The sequence below is a fragment of the Atheta coriaria genome, unplaced genomic scaffold, assembly GCF_025399875.1.
Source record: "Atheta coriaria isolate IRGN ID8LTWV9N9 unplaced genomic scaffold, Caltech_Dcor_3.1 hic_scaffold_9_pilon, whole genome shotgun sequence".
Taxonomy (NCBI): Eukaryota; Metazoa; Arthropoda; class Insecta; order Coleoptera; family Staphylinidae; genus Dalotia; species Dalotia coriaria.
This window is the reverse complement of record NW_027045451.1, coordinates 10,006,232-10,029,641: the sequence shown is the minus strand read 5'-3', so window position 1 is coordinate 10,029,641 and position 23,410 is coordinate 10,006,232. Positions and strand designations below refer to the sequence as shown.

General features: G+C 39.9%; 2 protein-coding genes and 1 long non-coding RNA gene across 7 annotated transcripts in view; 2 read left to right on the top strand and 1 right to left on the bottom strand.

The window, feature by feature from the left end:
• The window catches only part of brp (ELKS/RAB6-interacting/CAST family member bruchpilot), a 22,925-nt gene extending 1,224 nt beyond the window's left edge, over window positions 1–21,701 (top strand). The window contains exons 2-16 of one of the 5 annotated variants that reach the window (XM_065310966.1): window positions 10,544–10,693; window positions 11,046–11,142; window positions 11,394–11,449; window positions 11,884–12,084; window positions 12,475–12,801; window positions 12,915–13,892; window positions 13,960–14,112; window positions 14,178–14,506; window positions 14,569–16,699; window positions 16,831–17,270; window positions 17,331–17,409; window positions 17,935–18,075; window positions 18,132–18,292; window positions 18,502–18,649; window positions 18,714–21,701. In XM_065310966.1, coding sequence (XP_065167038.1) covers window positions 10,544–10,693; window positions 11,046–11,142; window positions 11,394–11,449; window positions 11,884–12,084; window positions 12,475–12,801; window positions 12,915–13,892; window positions 13,960–14,112; window positions 14,178–14,506; window positions 14,569–16,699; window positions 16,831–17,270; window positions 17,331–17,409; window positions 17,935–18,075; window positions 18,132–18,292; window positions 18,502–18,649; window positions 18,714–18,776 — 5,454 coding nt within the window. In that variant the 3' untranslated portion in view covers window positions 18,777–21,701. Of the gene's footprint in view, window positions 1–10,543; window positions 10,694–11,045; window positions 11,143–11,393; window positions 11,450–11,883; window positions 12,085–12,474; window positions 12,802–12,914; window positions 13,893–13,959; window positions 14,113–14,177; window positions 14,507–14,568; window positions 16,700–16,830; window positions 17,271–17,330; window positions 17,410–17,503; window positions 18,076–18,131; window positions 18,293–18,501; window positions 18,650–18,713 lie in introns of those variants that run through there. The other 4 variants (XM_065310967.1, XR_010549671.1, XM_065310968.1 and 1 more) reach the window with 4 other exon arrangements.
• Window positions 1–22,618, bottom strand: part of LOC135798221 (uncharacterized) — a 26,049-nt gene extending 3,431 nt beyond the window's left edge. Inside the window, exons 1-2 of the long non-coding RNA XR_010549679.1 lie at window positions 22,486–22,618; window positions 1,317–1,457 (exon numbers count right to left, since the gene is read on the bottom strand). This is a non-coding gene — a long non-coding RNA (uncharacterized lncRNA). The remainder of the gene's footprint in view (window positions 1–1,316; window positions 1,458–22,485) is intronic.
• LOC135798217 (protein C19orf12 homolog) lies at window positions 22,584–23,410 on the top strand. The gene is made up of 2 exons (XM_065310985.1): window positions 22,584–22,901; window positions 22,975–23,410. The coding sequence occupies exons 1-2, from the start codon at window positions 22,742–22,744 to the stop codon at window positions 23,232–23,234; spliced, it is 420 nt and encodes a 139-aa protein (XP_065167057.1). The 5' UTR covers window positions 22,584–22,741; the 3' UTR covers window positions 23,235–23,410.

Sequence of the window (23,410 nt, the reverse complement as noted above, 5' to 3'; positions counted from 1 at the left end):
CCCACTCGAATTACAATCGCAAATCATCTCAAAAACCGCGCGCGCCCAGCGCCTCCGCAGTCGTTTCGGACGCGCGCCTAGCATACAAATCGTGCAACAATTTCCCAAGTCGTTTTTCGCTCTTTTTCCACCCGCAGTGGTCTATTTCTCCATGACGACGTCATCAATCACGCCGGCTTGCTTGAGCACACACTGGCATGTGTGTGCAGCAAACATTGACAGAGACAGGCGGCGCAGTGGAGGCATTCAGAGAAGTGCGTGGATGCGATCGACCTATATTCATCGCCGCCCGCCGCCATTCGGCGATCGAGACGCCATTGGTGTCACGGGAGAATCGGGTCGCAAATGCTATTTACTTCATTTGCTCCGTGAGCAAACGAATCTAGCGCAACAGATGACATTATTCCAGCCTCGAATGCAAAAACACATGACATTTTCCTCACTAACCTAAATTTTTACATTTTTGACAGTTTGAATTTACATAACCTAAATTTAAAGCTTTTGTGAGAATATACGTAGGAAATAAATGTGAAATTTTCCATTGTGTCGGGAAAGTGCCCTCCCTAAGAGGCTTTTCCGATGCGTATTGCCGTTTTCGCGCTGACGGCGTCTTGTCTTTTCGTCGCCGAATCGATTCCTAACTTTATTCAACTTTATTGCCGCATATTTCCACCACCAGACGCAAATTTCCTTTCACGCTTCAGTTTTGCACTTTGCACACAGCCGTAATCCAAATTTACGCTGCAATTCAACGGGTGCAAATCCTCGGAAACGGCATAAATCTAAATTCGATGATGTTACCACGTACGCAGTACATTACACGACGTAATAATTATTAATGTCGTCGAATGAATCTCAATTAAAATCGAAAACCGGTGTATGTGTCGTGTAAAAACGCATTAAAAACTCACGAAGTGAGTTCTCGTCAATTTGGCGCGTCGCCAAACCAAAAACCGATGCTGTGCGATGAGCGATGTGCGCTTCCAGCCGGTTAATGAAAGTCGAACGCGATTTGCCACTCGAGTCCAGCCAGCTCTGGAGGTTTGGAAGTCAATGAAGAGAAAAGTCAGCTTGAACATTTTGGGCGATCTGCCCGAAAAAATAAACCGTCGACGAATGCGGGGCATGCGAAATTTAATTAATCATTGTAATTTAATTAACTCCGGCCATTCGTTTTCGTTCGGGTTGTAAACTGAGTAAACTCAGGACGTGTTTGCCAACATGCAAACCTTTCAACAACCAAAACACAAGACTCAACAAATCCCATACCTTTTCCGTATACATAGTAAATAATAAATGTAACTAAATTTTATTACCGTACATCTTCCACGCGTGGATTTCCATCGTAAATTTCATTTGCTCCATTTGCACATTGATGAACACTATTCGTCTCGAGATGGCGTTGTAAAACATCGATTGGCTTTAATCAGGCAACCCCCGACTGTGTGTACACGCCGCTGCAAAGTAATTCAATCAAATCAAATTAATGATTTTTTCCCCAACGAGCAGCACAAACAAATTGAGTTGTTTGCAGTCTTTAATCAAGACAATCAGTACTTATATTCTAAATTTAAAAATTAACCTAGGTGCATGTGAGGTTGATATTGAATTTTCCACTGGAATTGCGTTGAATATTTTATGGACGTGTACATGACGCTGGTTTATATTTTCATTTTCATTTAAAATTCATCTTGTTCGTTGCGTTCGCTGGATATTTGAGTGTTCGGGTATTCAGGCTGAGAGACGTAAATAACTTTTCTACGCGCTCACCACTTGGTGCTTACACCCTTTTCGAAGGAAGTGCGATGTCATCACTTTCTCAACTTGTCACTTTCTTACCTCGTTACACAATTTATATGTGATTAAACACTTGTTCTGCCTGGTTCTGCTTCGCAGACGGAATGATACACGTCCGAGGTATATTTTTGTGATATTAAATAGTTTATTGTGTGGTATTAAAAGCGAGAAATTGTGTTTTTGATATAAAATATATTTATTTCAGTACCGTGTAGGAGTATTTACTTTCTCTGAATGTTATTCGTCTTTTGTACGTTGTACACACAATATTTTTTATCCAAAATAAGAAAAATTAAGTTTTTGATAAAACTTTACCATCTATGACTGCAATCGCGTACATAAATGTTAATGTTTGCGTGCTTTGTGTATTTTCGCGTGAGTGGACACACTGCACGACATTCGATGCGACTGGAATATCAAAAAATATCAAACGAACAGAATCAATAGTTATATTTTATATAATTCTGAACACTGATTTTTTCCATGCTAATGATGAAAAATATTGCTTGTAGGGCTGAACGGGTGGAAAATAGATTGTGTAACCAAGGACATCAATGAAATTCATAATTATTTTCGAAACACGAACGAAACATTCTCGCCGTACAAATTGACAGCGTGTTATTAATTAATGTAGGTATATCAATTATTTCGTTACTGAGAGCAAAAATATTTATATTCGCTTGAAATTCGAAAATACTAACATTTTTTAAAGAAACAAAAGATTCAACAAAAAACATATTTCAGGCGTTTCTGTGTGTACTGTGTGTCGTCAAAATAAACCTTATTCAAGGGAACAACACGTTTTGAATAATTGTATAATTCAATTTTATAAAATAAGCAGCGGAGGAAACAGATATTTCAATTTGAAAACCGTTCCCAGTGGGAATATTCCAAAATATTAAGTATCTTTAGTGAATACCAAGATATTAATTTTCCGTAGGCGGCGGCAGAAACGGAAAAATATTAAACTTCGAAACGAAGAAAAGAAAAATAAGCATTTAAATTTGAAGTAGGTAACGATGAATCTGTTTTATTTAGGATCTCGCTAATTCAATATAATTTCCAAATAAATGTTTCTTTTTTTAATAAAACTGAAACATTTTGGCAAATAATATATCATAAAAGTAATAACTCAAACTCTAATAAAAAAAACTTAATATTATCCCTGAAAAACCCACTCTTAATACAATTTTGTAAATTTTAAACATTTCAAAAGTTTAAGTCTTTACGTTGAGTTTGTCTTCATCTGTCGCAATTTTGTCCCCCAATGTACTGAATGCGCATTAGTTGCGTTTTACGTTTCACAGCACGTTTGTCCCTGTTTTTTGCGTTGCTTCTTGCCGCGAGGATTATCCTGCGACGCGCGGATGGCAACACACGGCAGCGTCGTGAGACTTAAGCGTTCGTCCTTTGAGAAATGGACCAACCTTGACGCACACCGTCGCGTTGCCACCCAGCAAACGTGGCGAGCATCATAAAAACATGAATGAAACAAACGAAGCGACTTGCAAGAGCAATAAAACGTCGGATATAGACGGATATCAAAGTTACGCAAAGACAAAAAACGAAACACACGCACACAAGGACACAGTGTGACTCTGTATGTCAGAATTGAGACGTTCGGACAAAACGTACAAGTTGGATGGGAAGCAGTAAAAAGTAAGAGTCAAAAAGCGGAAGCGAAAGAAAACTCAACTCGAGCTGGAAAAGGTCAGAGATCATAAGTTACACAGTTTGACACCGCGGCTTAGACGCACACTCACAGGTTTTCCCTGTGAACCTGAATATGCAGTGTTTTTTTGTTTTTCCTTCGACGCGTGAAATATTCATGTGATTCAATGCTTAATAGCCTCGTATAAAACACAACAAAAAACGTACACTCTGTCACACTATCTACGAAACATGCAAAACAACATTTACATAATAAATAAATGTTTTTCTACTTCCACCTTTAAAGCTCGAGTTTTTCCACGGTTTTAAGACTCCGAAAGTGATACTTTTAACACGAACGGCTAAAGCCGTGACTAAAGTACTTTAGTTACGGGCTTTAGTCACGGGGTGGACCTTGCGTCTGCGCGAGTTTTATAATACAAAAGTTCAAATAGATAAAATAGTTCAAAATACAAAATAGCGTAAGCATTGCGTCGCTAAACGTTGTTAAAGTGCCGCTTAGCGCCCTTGACATTTAATATACTAGTTTTTCCTTTTAATTTGATGATATATTGAAAGTATCAAGTTAAGAATGCGAATTTAATTCCAATATATTAAAAATAGACAGTTTGTGAATAGCGCGCGGAAATTGTATGGTATTTAATAATGGGCTTAAGGTAATCCCGAGGTGGAGGAGCAAAACGAAAACGCGAACCAGCAAGCGCCTAACTAAACGCCAACTAAACGGCGAACGAAATCCGATTATAGCGCTGGATTCCGCTACACGGGTTACATCAAACGTCGACGGTCGATCGCTGATGAATTAAAACGCGGTCGGCTTTTCGCATTCGCTAAATAAATTATACAAACACAACAGAACCGCGAGCACACATCAAAAAGTAAAAAACAAATAATGTATACGCCATCTGGTGAATACTTCCAAAGAAAAATAAAAAAAAAAATATTATATTATGCCAATTTAATATTTTACATACCATATTGTATGAATTTTATGCAATTAGTAATGTAATACAATTCTGTAAATAATATTCATAATATTTTTGTATTTTCGATTTCAATGCGTATTTTTCTTCTTTCATTTCCACTCCAACTTGTGTGTATTTTCGTAAATGCGCGATTCATTTGTTTGCGTAATGACGCACATCAACAATGCCCGAAGCAATCGGAGGCACAGCGTACGGAAAGCGTGAAAAGCGTTTGGAAAAAAAAGCGCGCTGGCACTGGAGTTGAAAATTCATGCACGCGTTTTACGTTTTTGTTTCGTTCGCTTCGTTTTTTGCTTCGCCAACACGAACACCACCAGAAGGAACAAAACTACGCAAAGTACCTGCCGCGTTAGCACGCCTCGCGCCCGCCTATCGATTCCGGTTTTTTCGCACGAAACCTGAATGGGCGTTGTTACAAGCACGCAGGAGAAAAAAAAATGCAATGAAATTTTAATAAACTTAATTACTGCGCGAAAACATCGTTAAAAACTCGAGTTTGCCAGCGAATTTTATGCGATATTAATGCAATTAACTACTTGCGCTACAGCAGCGCCACCTGTTTTTAATAGTTCATGAAAAACAATGTAGTTCAATGACATTCTATTACATGAGAAGTTTGATATATATTTTTACTCGTAGATATTAAGTAACTGAATATAAAGTTGTGCATAAAGCAGAAACACATGACGAATGTGGTTAATTCGAGTGTCTGACTGACTGAATGTCGGCATGTCGAAAGGAATGTTTTCATTCAAGGCGGTTATTTTTAGCTGTGCTCTGCCAAGTGCGCTTTCAGTGGCGACTGTTTCAAGTGTACGAAGTTCACGGCGTGCTACATGACGCGTCCGCCAGAAACACTGGCTGATTAACAGCGGCAGCTCCCTGAGGGGGCGGCGGTGTGTTCATCATAAGTAATAATAAAGCAGACGCTTGCACGACGTACGGCCATGTGTCGTAATTAATGATCAGTTATGCTTCAACTAACGTACGAGTGCAAGTTCATGTTGGAGATATTTGTAAACAAAAAATAATTTAAATGTTCTACAAAACTTAATTTTTCTATTTTCTTTTTATTTTATTTAAATTTACTTTAATCACGAACGGCCAAGATCGTGACTAAAGCACTTTAGTAACGGGTTTTAGTCACGGGGTCGCTAATGGTTGTTAAAACGTGGTTTAGCGCACTTGATACTTAATATACCATTTAGAATCTAATAAAATTTATTTCTGCTTTTTTATTTATTTATTTTTTCCTTCATTGACTATTTTTGTAGTTTCTCACTTGTTTCCACTCATTTGTAAATATAGTGTACATAAAAGTCGGAATAAAAATGAACAACAAACAAATTGCTCCGATCACATTGCATTATCGGAAAAGTGATTAAGCAGAACCCGCCAAGAGCCGGAAGGAAAACAACGCGGAGCGAGAAAAATACGGCTGCAACCCCCAACCACTCAAACGCATGAATATTCATGCGGTGCGCGTCGCATCAAAACTTCGATGCTATCGTGAATAAATTAGAAAATATAACGGTTTTATTTACTGATGGAATATTTTTTTTATCCACAAATTTCAATATTTTCCAATTCCATGCTGAATAAATATCTAAATTTATATATTTATTCTTTCAGAGTACCTGCACTTGATACATGCATATAGTTAAATATTAAATAGTAATATTCCAGCAGATGATGCTCAATGCAGATATAGAATTATATGTTATGTTTGCGATTTGTGCGTTTGATAGATGTAAACGTTTCAAGCTCTTGCAACAGTAGCGCCGCGCATTCTGCTCATTCTGTTTATAATTGTAATATAAATAGAAGATCAAAACGGAACGGCATGGAAACGCTGCAAACGCACGTCGTAAACGAAGAGATTTTCCAGCGCGTTCCGCACGGTAGCGTCCGGATAACAAACTGGCCGTGAGCGAACGTAATTTGAAATTGAAGCGCTGCCGCCGCGGCGGCGACGGGCGCACCGAGCGCGAATGTAATTTCAGTTGAAACAATTGCGCTGAGGGATATAGATATAGACAGAAACAGTTACAGCTCAAGCGATAATAATAACTCAATAGACGTTTCAGAAAATTGCTACCAGGAAGATGTTAGTGTTTAAGCCACCAAAGGAAATAAAATGTTTTATGAAAGCTCACCTACAGAAGAAAAACTATGAATAGGAAAGGAAAAATACGAGATAATTTGTTTGTTTTTTTACTAATTTGTAATAAAAGAGATACTAAACAGGAGTTTTAAATATAACATTTTCTGAAGTGCGCCGAGGCATCATCTTTTTTTTATAAAAATGAACAGTTGTTCGTTAATAAAGCTGGATGTGAAAATGGAAGAACCAATTTTAATTATTTTTGTTTAGTGTTTGATGTTTTTCTCTGGAAACAGCGGTGCTGTTAAAAAACTGGGAAAAAATATAACGGAAATGCAGACAAATTAAAATCTGATTTTTTGTGTTTTGAATAAAACTAGCTTTTCCAATTAATTTTTACTTTCTTGGATCCAGTATGTGTCGATTCATTTAATAAAATATGCAATTTTATTTTAAAGAAATTAGAAATGCTAATAATGCACTTTGGCGCCATTTTGGATTCAATTATGCAACTATAACTATGATTGAATTTCCATACGAATTTTCATCTCATATTTAACATAATCATAATTAAATCATAATTTTAAATATTTTACAAATTATTATGCTATTCGGGATAGAGACGAATCCAACAAATTATAGATCATCAAAATCTGTCCAGCCGGTCTAAAGTTATAAATGCTGTAACTAACAGAATTACAGAAAACTGTAATTGAAACCAATTGCCTCCAACCAAGTAACGACACTACAAAGCGCACAGAGAGGCAGAAAAGTGAAGACTAAATATCTCCGGTGCGCGATTAGAACTGATCAGAACCGAGGATATAAAAGAAAAAAATTAGAGACCTGCGATAAACTGCTGGACCACTCAGGCACGAGTGATCACTGTGTGCGCTGCGCGCTGGCCTTTTATATCTTCGATCCACCCGCAAAAAGTAGTGGGGAGAAAGTTAAAACTGACATATCTTCTTTACCTGCTTGGCAAAAGATTAGTGGGGCAAAGTCCCACTGCAATAAGTCCCTTATACATTAATAAATATGAAAAACGTTGCGCAAAATTAAAACCTTAATAGTTTAAACCGAATTAATTCGGTTAAATCAAGAAATATGAATCTACCCAACCCGGGGAAAACGCAATAATACGAAAATTTAATCCCATGGACGTGTGCAAACAAGAGAAAGAATATCTTTGATACCGGTGAGAATGCGTCGGCTTTCGCCAAAATTGGATGAGAGAATACAACGACAAAGACCAGCGGAGCGTCGAGCGTGGCACACGAGAAAATTAGAAAATTAAACGCAAACGACTTTGGCTCGTTTGGGCGGGCGACAAGCGCGTCACCGTCACGGTATTATTCCGCTGCAGCAGCGACCGTGTGGCCGGCTGCTAATTGAAAACTTTGATCATTTGCATTTTAAATTGGTAATGCCATTAGACAATACATGATAACGATACAGTATGCATAAGCAGAATATGTTTTCTCCGCCTCGCGATGACAAAAATAGATGAAAAATCTATTCCACCACCCAAATTGCATTTTAATAATATTTGATTGGCTGCTAGACGAGGAAATAAATGACGGCTTGTTATGTCATGCGTAATTTGTCGTGGGTGCTTTTTGTACTTGTCATAACGGCGGAGTAGAATAGAAAAATCACTAAACATGAATTTTTCAATCGTTGCGCTCGTATCGTGAGTGCAGCCCGACATGAACATCGCCGTTTGGAGTGCTCTGACACCTCTTTTTTTTTCTCTTCCACTACCACCCCACAAGCCGGCGGTGGCGGTGGCAGTGGTGGCGTTGGCGACCGTTCAGCATCGGAAGCCGGGAAACCTGAATGCATGAATTGTGCGCTATGCGAGTACTCGACGTTACGCTTGCTCGTACAACCGCTCACTTACACCACAACGCCGTGGCGTATTCACACCGGCGGCGGGTGGTAGATGGCCCGGCCAAGTCGAGCTCTGGATCGTGGAAAATAGATTAGTAAGGAGGTTTTCACTTGGCGCCCAAAACGGCATTTCACACGTGTCCGCAAAGCAACCGTCACGGATATATAGCTGACTTAAAACTTTTTATCTCAAACTGTTTAAAATAAAATTTGGATGTTTTCTGCCACGAATTTTTGTGACCTTTTCTTGAATATTGCGTTAGAAAGTTGTAGCTATAATGCGAGTAGTATTTTGCCAATTTTTTTAAATTTCGAACATCTGTGGAGGAGATGAGTTGAGGAATATTCCATAGAGGTTGTAAAATAGCGGGTAACTCTCTTTTTTGGAATATTAATTAACCAACGTTTATCCTCCTACAATTTTTATCTAGATTTTTGGGGTGGTAGTTGGATTAAAAAAAAACAGACTTCAAAAGAGTTCGATCAATTTGAGACGGCACTGTTAACAATTTTCTGGAACAAACTCCTACAGAGAATCGAAATTACCAGCAAATACTTACAGGAACCAAAGACAAATATTCTTAATAGTGTTAGTTTATTAAAATCATTAAACGAATTTATAACAGTGGTCAGAAATAATTTCGAAACTGTTGAAGAGGAGGCTAAATCCCTAACAGCTCATCATTCTTATAAAGAGATGAGACAAAGAAAACGCAAATATCCATATGATGAAACGAACAAAAATGATACAGCATTTTTGTCAGGAAATTTTTATATTGTATGTGATGTATTAACATCAGAAATTACTCGAAGGGGCGATGTCTATATCAATGTTCTTAACGATTTTAAAATTTTCTTTGATTTAAAATTAAGCCGTGTTGAGACTAATAATTGTGTAGAGCGTTTATTGTCTAAGTATGAAAAAGATATTGAGCCAGAATATTTCACTGATGAGTTAACTCATTTTCTAAAATACATACAAGAAGAAAATATTAGAGATCCACATGAAATGTATGCAACATTAAGTAATGGTCTAAAATCAACTTTTCCAAATATACACACAATACTGCAAATTTTTTTGACCTTGCCCGTTTCTAATGCAAGTGGAGAAAGGACATTTTCAGTTTTAAAACGAGTCAAAAACTATCTGCGCAATAGTCTTTCACAAGAGCACTTAAATGACTTCGCATTAATGTTCATAGAAAATGATATTTTTAAAAAACTAGAGTACGACAAAATTATTGAAATCTTTGCCCAAGAGAAGGCTAGAAAAGTAAATTAGTAATTTGTATTTAAATACGATTACCGTTTTTGAGCACACGTACGATGAACTCGAGAACCAAGATAGCATTGAAAACGATAATCCCATCGCGGATAGTATGGCAGAAAATTTTACCTGTGATATTTCGATCGGTCCTGAAAACAATTAACGCACAACACCTGGTCCATCGCGAAGAGCGAATCGGAAGATAATCCATTAAATTTTGGAATAGTGCGTGTGGATTAGGCCTACTGGGGATACCACGATAAAACGCGCCACGTACTCTACCTCATGGTGGTGTGGAAATGAGTTTTTGGCACAAACGAATGTTGAAGTAGACTTTGCGGCGCCTCGTGCGCACCGCGTGTCTATGTATATGTGTGTGTGTTGGGGAGGGCGGTCGACGACCCTGCACTTTCCTATCGATCTCACTCGCGCACACGATCGTGCCGCCCCCGCGCCACCCGCGGCGCTCGCGCGTTGATGCTCGAACGAGGTCGGCCGGAGCGGGTACAAACGCACCGCGCGGCCCGCAACGATAACAAACCACAATTTCATTCAATTCCGCTGCCGCCCTCACGGCCATCTATGCGCGGGGGTGGAAAATCACGCACGCAATGAATTATGTTTCTTGGAACACTGGCATGGGGCGATCGCATCGATCTGGGAAATATTAATAAACAATGGGACATGATTCGACGACAAAATTGATTTTACGAGCCATATACAAAATCCTATTATATACCATCTTAAAAATCAATAAACTGCTGTCCCAATCCTGACTTTGAATAAAAATAATAATAAAAAATATTTTCTTTTGAAAATGTTTAGAAACAAGCAATGTTGGTACGCCAACTGGAGGAAGAACTCCGCATGCGAATGCGTGGCCCAAGCATCGAAGTCCAACAACAGATGGAAGTCATCTATCAAGAGAACGAACATCTGAGCCGCGAGATCGCCATCCTGCGCGACACGATCAAGGTGACCTATCAACACCCCAGCGTGCCCGGCACAGTCTCACCCTCATCAGGCACGCTTCAATCACTTCATACATCACACCTACACCTTCTACACGCCACGAACGAAAAGCGTTTGCTTACACTTTCTCACGTTTCTCTTTTTTCGCAAACAAACATTATATATATGAAACACACACACGCATTTATAAACTATCGCCCTACTCGAGACAGGACAATGACATTGTATATACCCAATACACCCGACACAAATCACGCTGTGTGAATATTCGCATCACTCTGTGTTGTTTCCCGGACGCGATGATAAGGATGATCCACATGTGTCATAGCTTGTGTGTTTTTGGGGCACGTTCTAGGAGTTGGAGCTGCGCATCGAGACGCAGAAGCAGACGCTGCAGGCACGCGACGAGAGCATCAAGAAGCTGCTGGAGATGTTGCAGAACAAAGGAATGGGTGAGTGCCGAGCATAAATCCATCTCTGTGCGCGTGATGCTGAGTGTTTTATTGTTTTCGCGCACAATTCGCACAGGGAGAAACTAAACAATAAATGCTTTCCGTTTTTTTCTTCTCTCGATAACTAAATATAAATGTCTGGGGTTTATTGCAATGCACTGTTCTTTTGTTGAAGCCTTGGTGTTGTATACAGTGTGTTCGGTGTGGGTGAATAGCGAAGAAGTTTTTGATTGTGTTTGGGTTGATTACAGGCAAAGAAGAGGAGCGCGCCATGTTCCAGCAGATGCAAGCGATGGCTCAGAAACAGGTATCGTCAAGTCACCCTCATGAGACATACTCATTCTCATCGAACCAAATATTTGACATCAAATTACTCAAACAAAATTCAGACCAAATTCAAAACCAATGTATCTCAAGTGTTTTCTCGTTAAATGCATTAATTATTTAAATCTGAGTTGTTTAGAAGGCATAACGATAGAAAACTTGGATACGAATCAAAATATAACCATATAATTAAGGAGTATGCAGAGGGGTGCGATAGAATTGCGTGTGTGTGCCAGCGCAATGAAACAAATTCAAATTCGGCCAGAAAAATGAAAAACAAATTGCAATTTTCGAACGAGCGAGGTTGGTAAAGCGAGCGTTGAAAGCGGGGGTTGTCGCGTGAGGGATATCGGGGAGGTGCGGCGAGGGCGCTCCACACCTCCACTCTCTGTGTGTTGTCTTGGTTTGTGTGTGCAGGAGCTGCGGCTCGCCAACGAGACGTTGCGCACGCTGCAGTCGCAGCTGGAGCTGGTGCCGTCGCCGTCCGGCAGCACCGTCCGCGTGCTGCTCGACACGAAGGACGCGCGCATCGCGACCCTCGAACGCGAGGTGCGCTTGCTGGAGGACGAGGTGGATCGGCTCGGCGGCGGCGACGCCACGGCGCCGTTCAAGCGTCAAGTAAGTCACCACCATCTACAACAACAACAACAACAACAACAACCACTGCAACTGCCACCCATCGCAATGATGATGTGAACGTTCGGCGCATCAAAGTTTTATTTGTTGTTATATACTCATATATATATAGAAACTCTTAAGGGTCAGTTGTGTCGGGTCCGCTTTGCGTACGTTTTACCACCTCTCTCTTCATCTCTTCTTGAATCTCACCACCAGATCACACAAAACACACATACCAACACTTCATATACCCACACCTACACTTGACATGTTGAACACGCACTCTGCATGCTCCTTAAGCTCCTCCCCGTTGCTCCGCCCCCCATGAAACAAAATGGGCGTGCTCGAGTGTGCGAGTGCAAGTCTCGCATGCGTTTCGATTTTGCGCAGCTGGACGAGTTCCGCGTGGAGATCCAGCGGCGCGACCAGGAGATCCTCGCGATGAGCGCCAAGATGAAGACGCTGGAGGAGCAGCACCAGGACTACCAGCGGCACATCGCCGTGCTGAAGGAGTCGCTGTGCGCCAAGGAGGAGCACTACAATATGCTACAGGGTGACGTCGAAGAAATGCGCCAGCGACTGGAGGAGAAAAATCGGCAGTTCGAGAAGAAAACCGGTCAGCATCAACAAGAGCGACAGCGGGCGGGTGCTGAGGTCGCCGAGATGCGCGAACACATGGACATTAAGGATCGCAAGATTAATGTCCTGCAAAGAAAGGTAATTGTCTGCGTAGATGTCCAATGTGTTACAGAACATATTACAGGTGTCTTTAGGTATCGGGGATTGTGAATTGAAAATGTTCTTTTGTGTTAACGCTGCGTTGTGACCAGGTGGAAAACTTGGAAGATTTATTGAAAGAAAAGGATAATCAGGTGGATATGGCGCGCGCACGTTTGAATGCCATGCAGGCGCATCATTGTTCATCTGAAGGTGCGCTTTCTTCGCTGGAGGAAGCCATCGGTGACAAGGAGAAACAAATGAATCAGTTACGTGAACAGCGTGATCGCGCCGAACAAGAAAAAGCAGAGGAACGCGATTTGCACGAGCGGGAAATCGCTGAATACAAGATGAAGATTCATGCATTGAATAGTGAGGTAGAGAAGTTGACGGTGCGTTTGGAACGAGCCCAGAGCGACAGGGATAGACTGGAGACGAAATTGGAGAGTTCGCAGTCTGAGTTGGGAAAATCCAAGGCCGAGTTGGACAAGTTCTCCGTGGACGTCGGCCGCAGCTCAGACTACGAGGCAACGCGCCAACGATTGGCACGCCTCGAGTTGGAGAACGAACGCCTCCGCGCGGACGTGGAACGCGCCGAGCGCTCGGAGCGTCAGCAGATGACCTCCTCGTTAAGTCGCAGTGCGTTGTCGCGCTCGCAGGAATTCGATACCATGTACGACCGCAGCGACAAGACCTCATCGGATCTGCGCCGTTGTCAGGCCGAACTGCGCGTCACGCAGGCGGACAACGAACGCGCCAAATCCGAGGCCACAGCGCTGCAAGAGAAATTGGAAAAGTCGCAGGGGGAAGTATACCGCCTCAAGGCACGCCTGGAAAATTCACACCAAGAACAGAACAGCCTACGCGAGGAGTTGGAGCGGGCGCAAGCCGCTATGGCCCGCTTGCACGCCGACAAAGATCGCTCGACGGCGGACCTCGACAAGGCCAGGGAGGAGCTGGAGCGCTCACAGGCTACCTTGGGAAAGGCCCAATTGCAACAAGACAAATTACAGAACGCCTTGGACAAAGCTCAGACAGAAGTCGACAAATTGCAGGAAAAATTCGACAAAGCTATGGCGGAAGCACGCAGGGTAAGCACGCTGCTACTAATCCAACACAATCCAAAAACCACTCTAATCCGCTTTTCATTGCCCACAGATCCAACTAGAAAAAGAAAAACAAGGGTACGATTTCGAGAGTGTCCAATCGCAATTGGACAAGGCTCTCGGGCAATCTGCTCGGCTACAGAAGGACAAGGATACGGTCCAATTAGAAGCAGATCGTCTTAGGGACAAGTACGAAAAGTCACAGGTACATCTCATCTCTCAACCTCATATCCCACTTGATCCAGATTTAATGTCTCTGCATTTATCTAGATTGCCGCTACCAGACTGCAGAAAGAAAAAGAAAGCTTCCAGGAAGAATGCGATAAGATGAAGGAGCGCTTGGAGTTGCAACTGAACCAGGTTGGTAAGCTGCAGCGTGAGCGCGCCGACATCGAGACCGAGCTCGACATCCTCAAAGAACGATGGGACAAGGCCCATATGCTCCAGCAAAAACTCCAAATTGAACGTGACGACGCCTATGGCGAGATCGAGCTGCTCAAAGACAAGTTGGACAAGGCGATGTACTCTTCCCAGAAGGCACTGGATGATCGCGATTCGCTCAACAAAGAGTTCGACAAGCTGCTCGAAAAATACGATAGGTACAACATCATTTTAATCTCAAAACAAAAAAAACTAATTCGCATTTCTTGTATTTTTACAGATCTCAGAGCGAACTCTACAGAATACAGAACAAATTGGACACCGTACAAGCAGAAAAAGACCGCCTGGAAGTCGAGGTAGACAAGCAACAAAACTTCCAGATGAAGACCCGCGACGACCAGCGCAAACTACAAGAAGAATTGGTACGTCTACAAGAGATGTACGAACGTGGACAAATGCAACTCGCGCGTACCAAGGAATTGGAAGAGAAATCCAAGGAAGAACTTGGTAGAATGGGTCTGGAGTTGGACATGGTCCGAGAACGATACGAAAAATCACAACTAGACGGCCGAAGACTCCAGAGTGAGAAAGATAAACTGCAATCAGAATGTGAACGGATGCAGTACGAATTGGAGAGGGCCCACGCGCAAGGTAACAAAGCCCAAGCGAGCTATGAAAAGGCCCAAGAGGAAGCCACTCGACACTCAATCGAATTGGATAAGATCCGGGACAAACACGAATGTCTCCAGAATGAATTCCGAAAAGTCGTTGGTGAATACGATTCTCTGCGTGAGACAACCACTAGTTCCTCAAGTAGGTACAGCAAATATGACCGGGAAGAAGTGCGTACCAAAGAGGATAATGATCGTCTACGTGCAGAAGTTGAACGTCTACGTGAACGACTCGAGAAGACCTTGACTGACCTGGATAGAGCACGGAAGGACTTGGTCCTGGCTGAAACCAGCCGTGGTAAGTACCAATATGAAGAGAAGGAAAGAACCGCGGAAACTGAACGCCTACGAGATGAAGCTCAACGCGTCGCGGCAACCAACGCTCAGCTTGAGACCAAACTTCATGAACTCTCACTGCAACTGGACCTTGCAAGACAGGAGGTCAATAAAGTCAGCGGTGGGCAGGACAAACAACGACATGAACTCGAGCGTGCTGTTATTGAATGTGAGAAGTTGCGTGATCGCCATGAGAAACTCAAAGTTCAAATGGAGAAGCTCCAGAAGGAGAACGAGAAACTCCGCGTTGAATTGGCACAAACCGAGAGGAGACAAACCCTTGCCGCGGATAGTGTACGATCTGATGAACGCCTGGAGGTGGAGCGTCTCAAAGAGAAACTCGAGAAAGCAATCCAGGCGAGAGATGCCACTGAATTGGAAGCTGGCAGGTTGGCCCAGGAGTTGGAGAAGTCCCAAATACATCTCGCCAAGGCCTTGGAGACAAACGAAGCTACCAAGATTGAGTTTGAACGCATGGCCAATGAGTTGGCAAGGATGCACGAACACATCGAACGTGAAAAGATCGAATGGAAGACAATGGAGCAGGAGAGAGATGTCCTCCGAGCAGAATTGGGACAAATGCGAAGTGGTATGGATACCCAACGTAGGACCATTGACCACCGCACACAGGAAACCATTGTTAAGCTACAACAAGAACTGGCGCAGGTTTCCAGGGAACGAGAAAAGATGGTCTCCATGTTGGACAAACAAGGTCGACAGGGTGACTCTGTCGAAAAGCAGATAGTAAAATACGAAGCGGACATCAAACAGCTAACAACAGAAAGGGATCAACTTGTATTGCAATTAGAAAAATCCCAGGATATGTTGATGAATTTCCAGCAGGAATTAAACCAGTCCGAAGTGGAGTTGGAGAAACAAAAAGCGGAAGTGACAAAGCTCAAGAACGAACAGAAGCGTATGTCGCAAGATGTAGAAAGAGGTACCAAGGAAATGCTGGAGAACCGCGACAGAGAAATTCAAAAACTGCAGCAACAATTACAAGCAATCCAGAAAGAAAGAGATACTCATCGGCAGAGAGCAGACAAAGCAGAGAAACGATTGCAGGAGACAGGCGCGAGAGGGGATAGCGAATTGGAGCAATGGCGTAAGGTCGTCGAACAGGAGACAGCGAGAGCTGACCAGGCAGAGAAAACCGCACAGGATCTCCAGAAACGCATCCAGGTTATGGAGAAACAACTGCAGCAACAATTGCAACAAATGGCGCAGTTCCAACAGAAAGGAATGCAACAAGGCCAGCAACCACCTGCAGTGGACGACAAAGAGGTACAACGGTTAAGAAAAGAATTAGAGAAAGCACAAGCGGATCTCAAGAATTCCGGCACCGAAAAGGAACGTCTGCAAGCACAGCTGGAGATGTTGGTACAAGAACTCGAACGCAACCAGGTAAAACCTGCCGGATATACCAACTATGAGTTCACAATTTGGTTTGCTTTTATAAACTTATTTTTTGCTCAAATTTTCTTGTAGTTTTTCACTAAAATAACCATTTTTAATGATCAATATTTTCTTTCAAGATGGAGTTGATGGAGGCATCGAAAAAAATGCACAACAACGTTGGGGCCAACGCCGCAGTGGGCAAACAGGCTGAAGAGCTAGCAATGGCGAGGAAACAATTCGATGAACAGCGTAGACAATTCGACGAACAACGCAAGCAAGTCGACGCTAAGCATAAGCAGGTGATGGAGAAAGAGAAGCAATTCCAAGCAATGGATCAGGATCTGCGCAATCGCAAAGCACAGATGGATCAGTTAGAGCAGCAGCTTAAGAAGGCCGGTGGTGGTGCTGCAGCTGCCGGTGAATTGAATAAAAAGCTTGCTGCTGCTGAAGAAGCGCTCAAAAAGGCCCAGGAAGATGTAAAACAAAAGGAAAGCGAAATGGAGCGACTTCTGCAAGTGGTACAGATGAGTCAAGAAGAACAAAACTCCAAAGAGAAGACTATAATGGAATTGCAACAGTAAGAATCACAAAATTTTTAACAAAATTAAAAATTTCTATGAAATGTTTTATTTTACAGATCGTTGAAAGCAGCTCAGACGAAACTGAAGTCTCAACAGCAAGTGAATGCACAATTAGAAGAACAAAGAAAGCAGGAGGTATGTAAAACATTTCAAAGTTTAATTAATACTAAACAAATACTAATTATTCTAATATACTAATACGAATGTTTTATTTCTTGAAAATGCTTAGGCTGGACCTGCAGGCTTCCTAAAGAGCTTCTTCTAAAGCCTTCCTACCCTCCAAACAAACCAAAAACAAAATTTAAACCTAAACCAACCATCATCATCCTACTACTGTATGCTATACATATAAAATACCAGATCATATGCATTAACTAAATTTAATTAACTCTAATCATCATGGATAAAGCAAACCAAAAAAAAAAAAACGCTAAAAACTTTAATCTTCTAAGGGAATCACTCACGAAGCGAACAAAAACCACATAATCACTAATCTTCACCTCTCTATTTAAATGCATAAGAACCACTGTATAGTGAAAGCGCATCTTTTGATTCTAACAAATCTAGTGCAATATTGTGTTCGTGTTTTCGTTTTGGTTTCGTTGGTTGTTTTACTTTTATTTGTTTGGACGATTACGGTATCGTTTGCGGTGTACAAAGCAAGAACACACGAGTGATAAGCAAATGGCGGATCGAGTCGCGCAAATGGCGGACGCGCTGAGGGCCAGTTATCAGATCGTCGAGGAGAAGGAACAGGAGTTGAGGAAAGAGCAAGAAAATAGGAGCAAAATACTTGAAAAGGTAATAAGAGTTTAATTTAGTTGTTTTCAAATGGAATACTAAGTGGATTTTTATAGGTGGCAAAATTAGAACAACGTCTTCTATCGTTACAATCAGCCCGGAATCTGAAATGTCATGATTGTCGACCGGTTGTTTTAAAAATGAACGCCTTCGAGGAGAGATTGAAGATATTATTGAATGAAAGAAGGCAACAGATGCAAGAATTAGCAAATATGAAGTAAGTAAATTATTTTTTTCTACTTGCACCCTAAAAGCGCCATTTTTCCAACACAAAAGTGGTACTTTAAATACAGACGGCCAAAGCCGTGACTAAAGTACTTTAACTTTAACTTTTTTCAACTCTCGTGGTTAAAATGCCGTTTAACGCACTTGAGACTTAATATACTAGAATTCCTAAAATTTATATTTTTATTATGTAATGATTAGAAGGGAGGCGTTGGAAGCTGCGATAAGTGAAAAAGATGCCCATCTTGCCCTCTTGGAGATCACAGGAATAAAAACAGCGCAGCAAGATGAGCAACAAGAGCGACTCAAAGTGGATCGACGACGATTAGTTCAACAACTCAAAGAAGAGGTGAGTAAACCAATTTATTACCCAAAAAAAAACATGAAAAATCATAATTTTCCTTTATATACAGAGTGTTCTCAGCGTATCGCCATTAATAGATCAAGATAATCACGAGCACGAAGACTCGACGTGACGTCTGCTGAACGAAGACAATTCTTAAACGAATATTAGTTGATAATTACGCAGGAAAATCACGAGATTCTCAAACAATTCGATTTTGCGACGAAGCACTGCCTAAAAAACCACTCGAACGTTATCTTTATCAATATTGGATTTAACAAACAAACACACACAAAAACACACACTAATAAGCGAAACTGTTGAAAGTGCGTCCTTGTATGTTGTGTAAATTATAAATGTTGACGATTGTTGTTGCCGACATGCAAACAAAAAAAAAACGCAAATAAAGCGAAAAACGCAAACAGTATTCATTTCCGCATGGTGCGTGCAACACACACACGCATTCACGAATAAAAACCCTCTTCACGCTTTCTTCCACGCAACAAAAAAAAAACGAACAAAAAACGGAAAAAGTTTCGCCAGCTTGCTGAACCAAAGGTAAATGTCTACAAATTATGAAAGTTATGAAATTAATTGACAATAAATTACAACTAATATAACCCTTAAAGGACGCAAACAAAAAAACAAGAGAAAAACGTGTGCGATTCGAACAGATTTGCAAGTCGGAAGTCAAAAAGCAAGCGAATGAACACAAACAAAGCAAATAATTTATTAAATGATAAAAGATGATGAAGAAAACCCAAGAAAACAAATGGAAATAGTTATTTCGGTGTATAAAGAGTTAATTAATAATTAAGTCAATACGTACATATATGATATATAAATTATTCTAGAAGAGAAAGCGCTATGTATAAATATAATTGTGTTGAGTTTTGCGATACGTTATCACGACAAACACACCAAAACATCCACAGAAATGTTATTCCATCTTAAAAACATGAAAAACATAAAAAGTGTGTCTGTTGTCTTTAATAATGTGTAAAGAAAAAGCTATTTAAGTACAAATCGTTACCGTTAGCGAAACAAACCAACATCATAAATGTACATTACGCATTCGTATGTTATATATCGAAATATCACTCGCTACACTTGGAAACAGTAAACCAAACAAACGCTAAACTAAAATTATAAACAGTAACGCGAATCATCATATGGCTATTTACGATTTACACGTTTAGAATGAATTACTATTGGACAGATGATGAGAACCGATGCATATAAATGTTTTAATCTTAAGCGGGAATGATAATGCCTTTGTATCATACCGAAAACAGCTCTCAAAAACAAACAAAAAACCAAAGAATACATAAAATGTCGACTTCTTGTACATTCGCATGATTCACACTAGTCATCGTCCTACAGCCGGCGGGAGCAGATGAAAGAATGCTGAACAAGTAGAGAAAACTAAACGAAAATTGATTGGTTGAATAATGAAATATAAATAAAAGTATAAATATGATAATTATTAATGTTATTACGAGTAAGAGTATTATTAAATTGCATTTTTAGCTAAAAACAGATGATCATGCAAATGATGATGGCGAGATGTGTAATAGAGAGGACGATTCATTTCATTTCATTAGGTAATTATTAAATCGTTAAGAGGCTAAAGTGTTGAAACAAAAACAAAAAAAAAACAACCAACAACTAATATTGAAATATTGAAACACCCTACAAGGATGGAGAACAAGTGCACGTGGTCGCAAACTGTCATATCATTAATATCTAATTAAGGGCCGAGCAACACTGCCATCCTCGTGCCATTTCGATTCGAAATATTGTAATTAATTGATATACATATATCTACATGTATTTATTATTATGATTATTATGGATTAATTATAATTATGTAATTGTAATCGAGCTGAGGTGAGACACGAATCCACGAGATACATATTTACACCCACCAAACACACACACACACAATCAATTTATGTCTAATGTACAGTTTTTATTTCTACACACACTTGAGCAGCGGCCATGTTGACAAGACTGGCGCGTTGGCAGAGGGCGTCGCGATCGTTCGCTGAGCTAGTGTAATCATTAATCATGAAAAGTCATATCTTTCTCAAAGTCTAGAAGATTGGCATGCCCTTTGTCAATGGCGCCGCACAAACCGATAAAAAACTGACACACGCAACACTGAAAACGTACAGTCCAACCAGTAGACGACAAACGAGTTCAACTACTCGTGGCAATTGTGTGTAGCTTAGAGAATCTAGCGAATTATACCGAATAAAGACCAAAGCGATGTGCACACACACACACAAAACTCACTTAAACTCTTGTACCTCTTGTACGACTTACTTACTAAACCTTCGACTTTTACATGTTACGAGTTCTATTCGATGACAAATGATGAAAAACGAGCACAAACTTATTATATCGCTGCAAAAACTGTCCGCGCTTCAAGCATCTCTTTCGATCTGTACATTTTCCCTCAGAGCCCACTTCGAACGTACTGTATGTATGTCTAAGGATACGACGACTTAACTTTTCTAATGACTATATTGCTTGCGTAGAAAACTCAAATGAATTTAGCAAAACACACACACACGAAACACACACTTAATCGATTGAGGAACGACACTTTTTTCATAACAAGTAACAAATACGGAGAATGTAAATGTAAGATTTTCAAATCATGCTGAGATTACGAGGCGATGAATGCAAGAAAAGCATTCGCTGGTTGGACACATTTGTGAGGAGATTGCGTGATGGATGCGAAACAGCCCCCAGAAAGTGGAGAAGCATGTAATTAATATACATATTTTAAGATTAATTATTATCTTAGTATTCGATGAAGGTAACACAAGACGAAAAACAAAAACCAAAGCAAACCGAAACAAAGTACACATGAATACCAAGTATATAAGTAAAAGTAACTTAAACTATTAATTAATTTAACGACTAAATAAATACAAATGAAATATGTGAACATATAAGAAATGAAGAAAAAACGCATGTAAGTAAATGTAAACATTTGTTGATTATACATATGATTGACTATTGATAATTAAATGGCAATTAAACTAAATTTACTGAGAGTGTTTTTTTTATGATATTATCATACCAAACACGTAAATATCTCCTTTTACCGTTTGTAAATAATCTCTGTGCAAATAATTGATAATACTTGAATGGGTTATTATTGGGAAGCTTGTTTAGATATTTATGTTGGTCCAATGATGATGAAATATCAATTCAAAAGTACGAAATAAAACTTGAAAAATGTTATATCGTATACTGGAGTTCTGTTTTTTTTATTGTTTTTGATATTTTGAAAAGAATTTAGTCTACTTTTTGGCAGAATGCTAACGAGATTTAATTAAAAAAAAAGTTTTAATATAATTTAATCTATTATTATTTATTTCTCAGAAAATTAATAGATGCTTGGGTAAAACTTATTTTGCAAATCAGTTAATTTTAAATATGCCACCAGAATGCATAAAAAAATAAAAGATTTCCAGACGGTTGCCAATTTTTATACGTACAATAAGATTTTATCTCGTTTAAGTAGTTTCTAGTCATTAATAAAAATGAAGCCAAAACAAAATTCTGATAAAGTCTCGTTGGTTCCAATGATTAGTCATAGCTACATCAAACCTGACCTTTTTTGTGTGAATGGAAGTTCTTATCATCTCATTATTAAATTTTTATTAAAAAAACGAAACCTCATATATTGAATTTTTAGATATTTTAAAAATGCACTCAATAATAAATTAAACAAGATCCTATCTCTACTTTTCTTTAAATGTGGTATTCACATAGTTCCTAAAATAACGTTCGCGATTGTTTGCATAAAGTAGTAGTGTACATACCGATAACCGCATCCGATTTACATTGGTTTCACATATCACTTTTACGTCCTATAGGTGATAAACCGAATATTGAACTGATTAATTCAACAAAGTATCTCGCGCAAGTCACAACTCTCACCACACTTTTCAAGACGCAGTTGAGTCAGTGACATAAACTTCCACTGCATTTCAAATCTCATCCTTAACCTCAAAACCGCTTCTTCATTTAGTTGCCTCTTTAGTTTGTTTAATTGTTATAAAACGTAATTTATTTAAAATGCCTTTAAATAGAGGTGCAATTGTTAAAGTTTTGGAAATAATCAGTGTTGAGAAAGGCCTACAATGCACAGCAACTGAAGCCATGAAAGGAGCAGTCACAGCAGGAGCTTGTGCTTTTGGGGGAGCATTACTTGGAGGTCCTATTGGAATGGGAATAGGTAATACCCATCACTAGTTTATATTATATCAGTTTATATATCTAATTATTACTTATGATGTAAACATTTTCAGGTGGAGCCCTAGGTTCACTTTATGCTGCTGTTCAAAGCAAAGGCAAATTCAAATCAGTGGTGTCTGTGTTACAAGAAATGACTCCACAACAACTTATGCTCTTGGAGAATAACTTCCAAGCAATTTTCCAAGACATCGATGCTACAGACATTGCAGCTGCTGCAACCTTAATCATGAGCAATGGAAACCTGCAGGGTCAAGTTTTGCAACAGCTGGCCCATTTCTTCAAAGAGGAAATGGCTCTCCAGCTTGCCTCATAAGACTTTCTTGTTATTGTATTATCAGATTATATTGTTCATGTGATTTTAAGTTTGTGATTTTAATTTTATTGTAATGCAACATCAAATGACATTGAAAATATTTTATATACAAGATTTTACGATTTATAAGAAGTGATAAAAGGGTAATCTATAATAATAAATCAATGTTTACTTAA

Coding starts and splice junctions, on each gene's coding strand:
- LOC135798217 (XM_065310985.1), top strand. CDS start 22,742: ATGCCTTTAAATAGAGGTGCAATTGTTAAAGTTTTGGAAATAATCAGT. Junction 22,902..22,974: donor TCCTATTGGAATGGGAATAG/GTAATACCCATC, acceptor AAACATTTTCAG/GTGGAGCCCTAGGTTCACTT.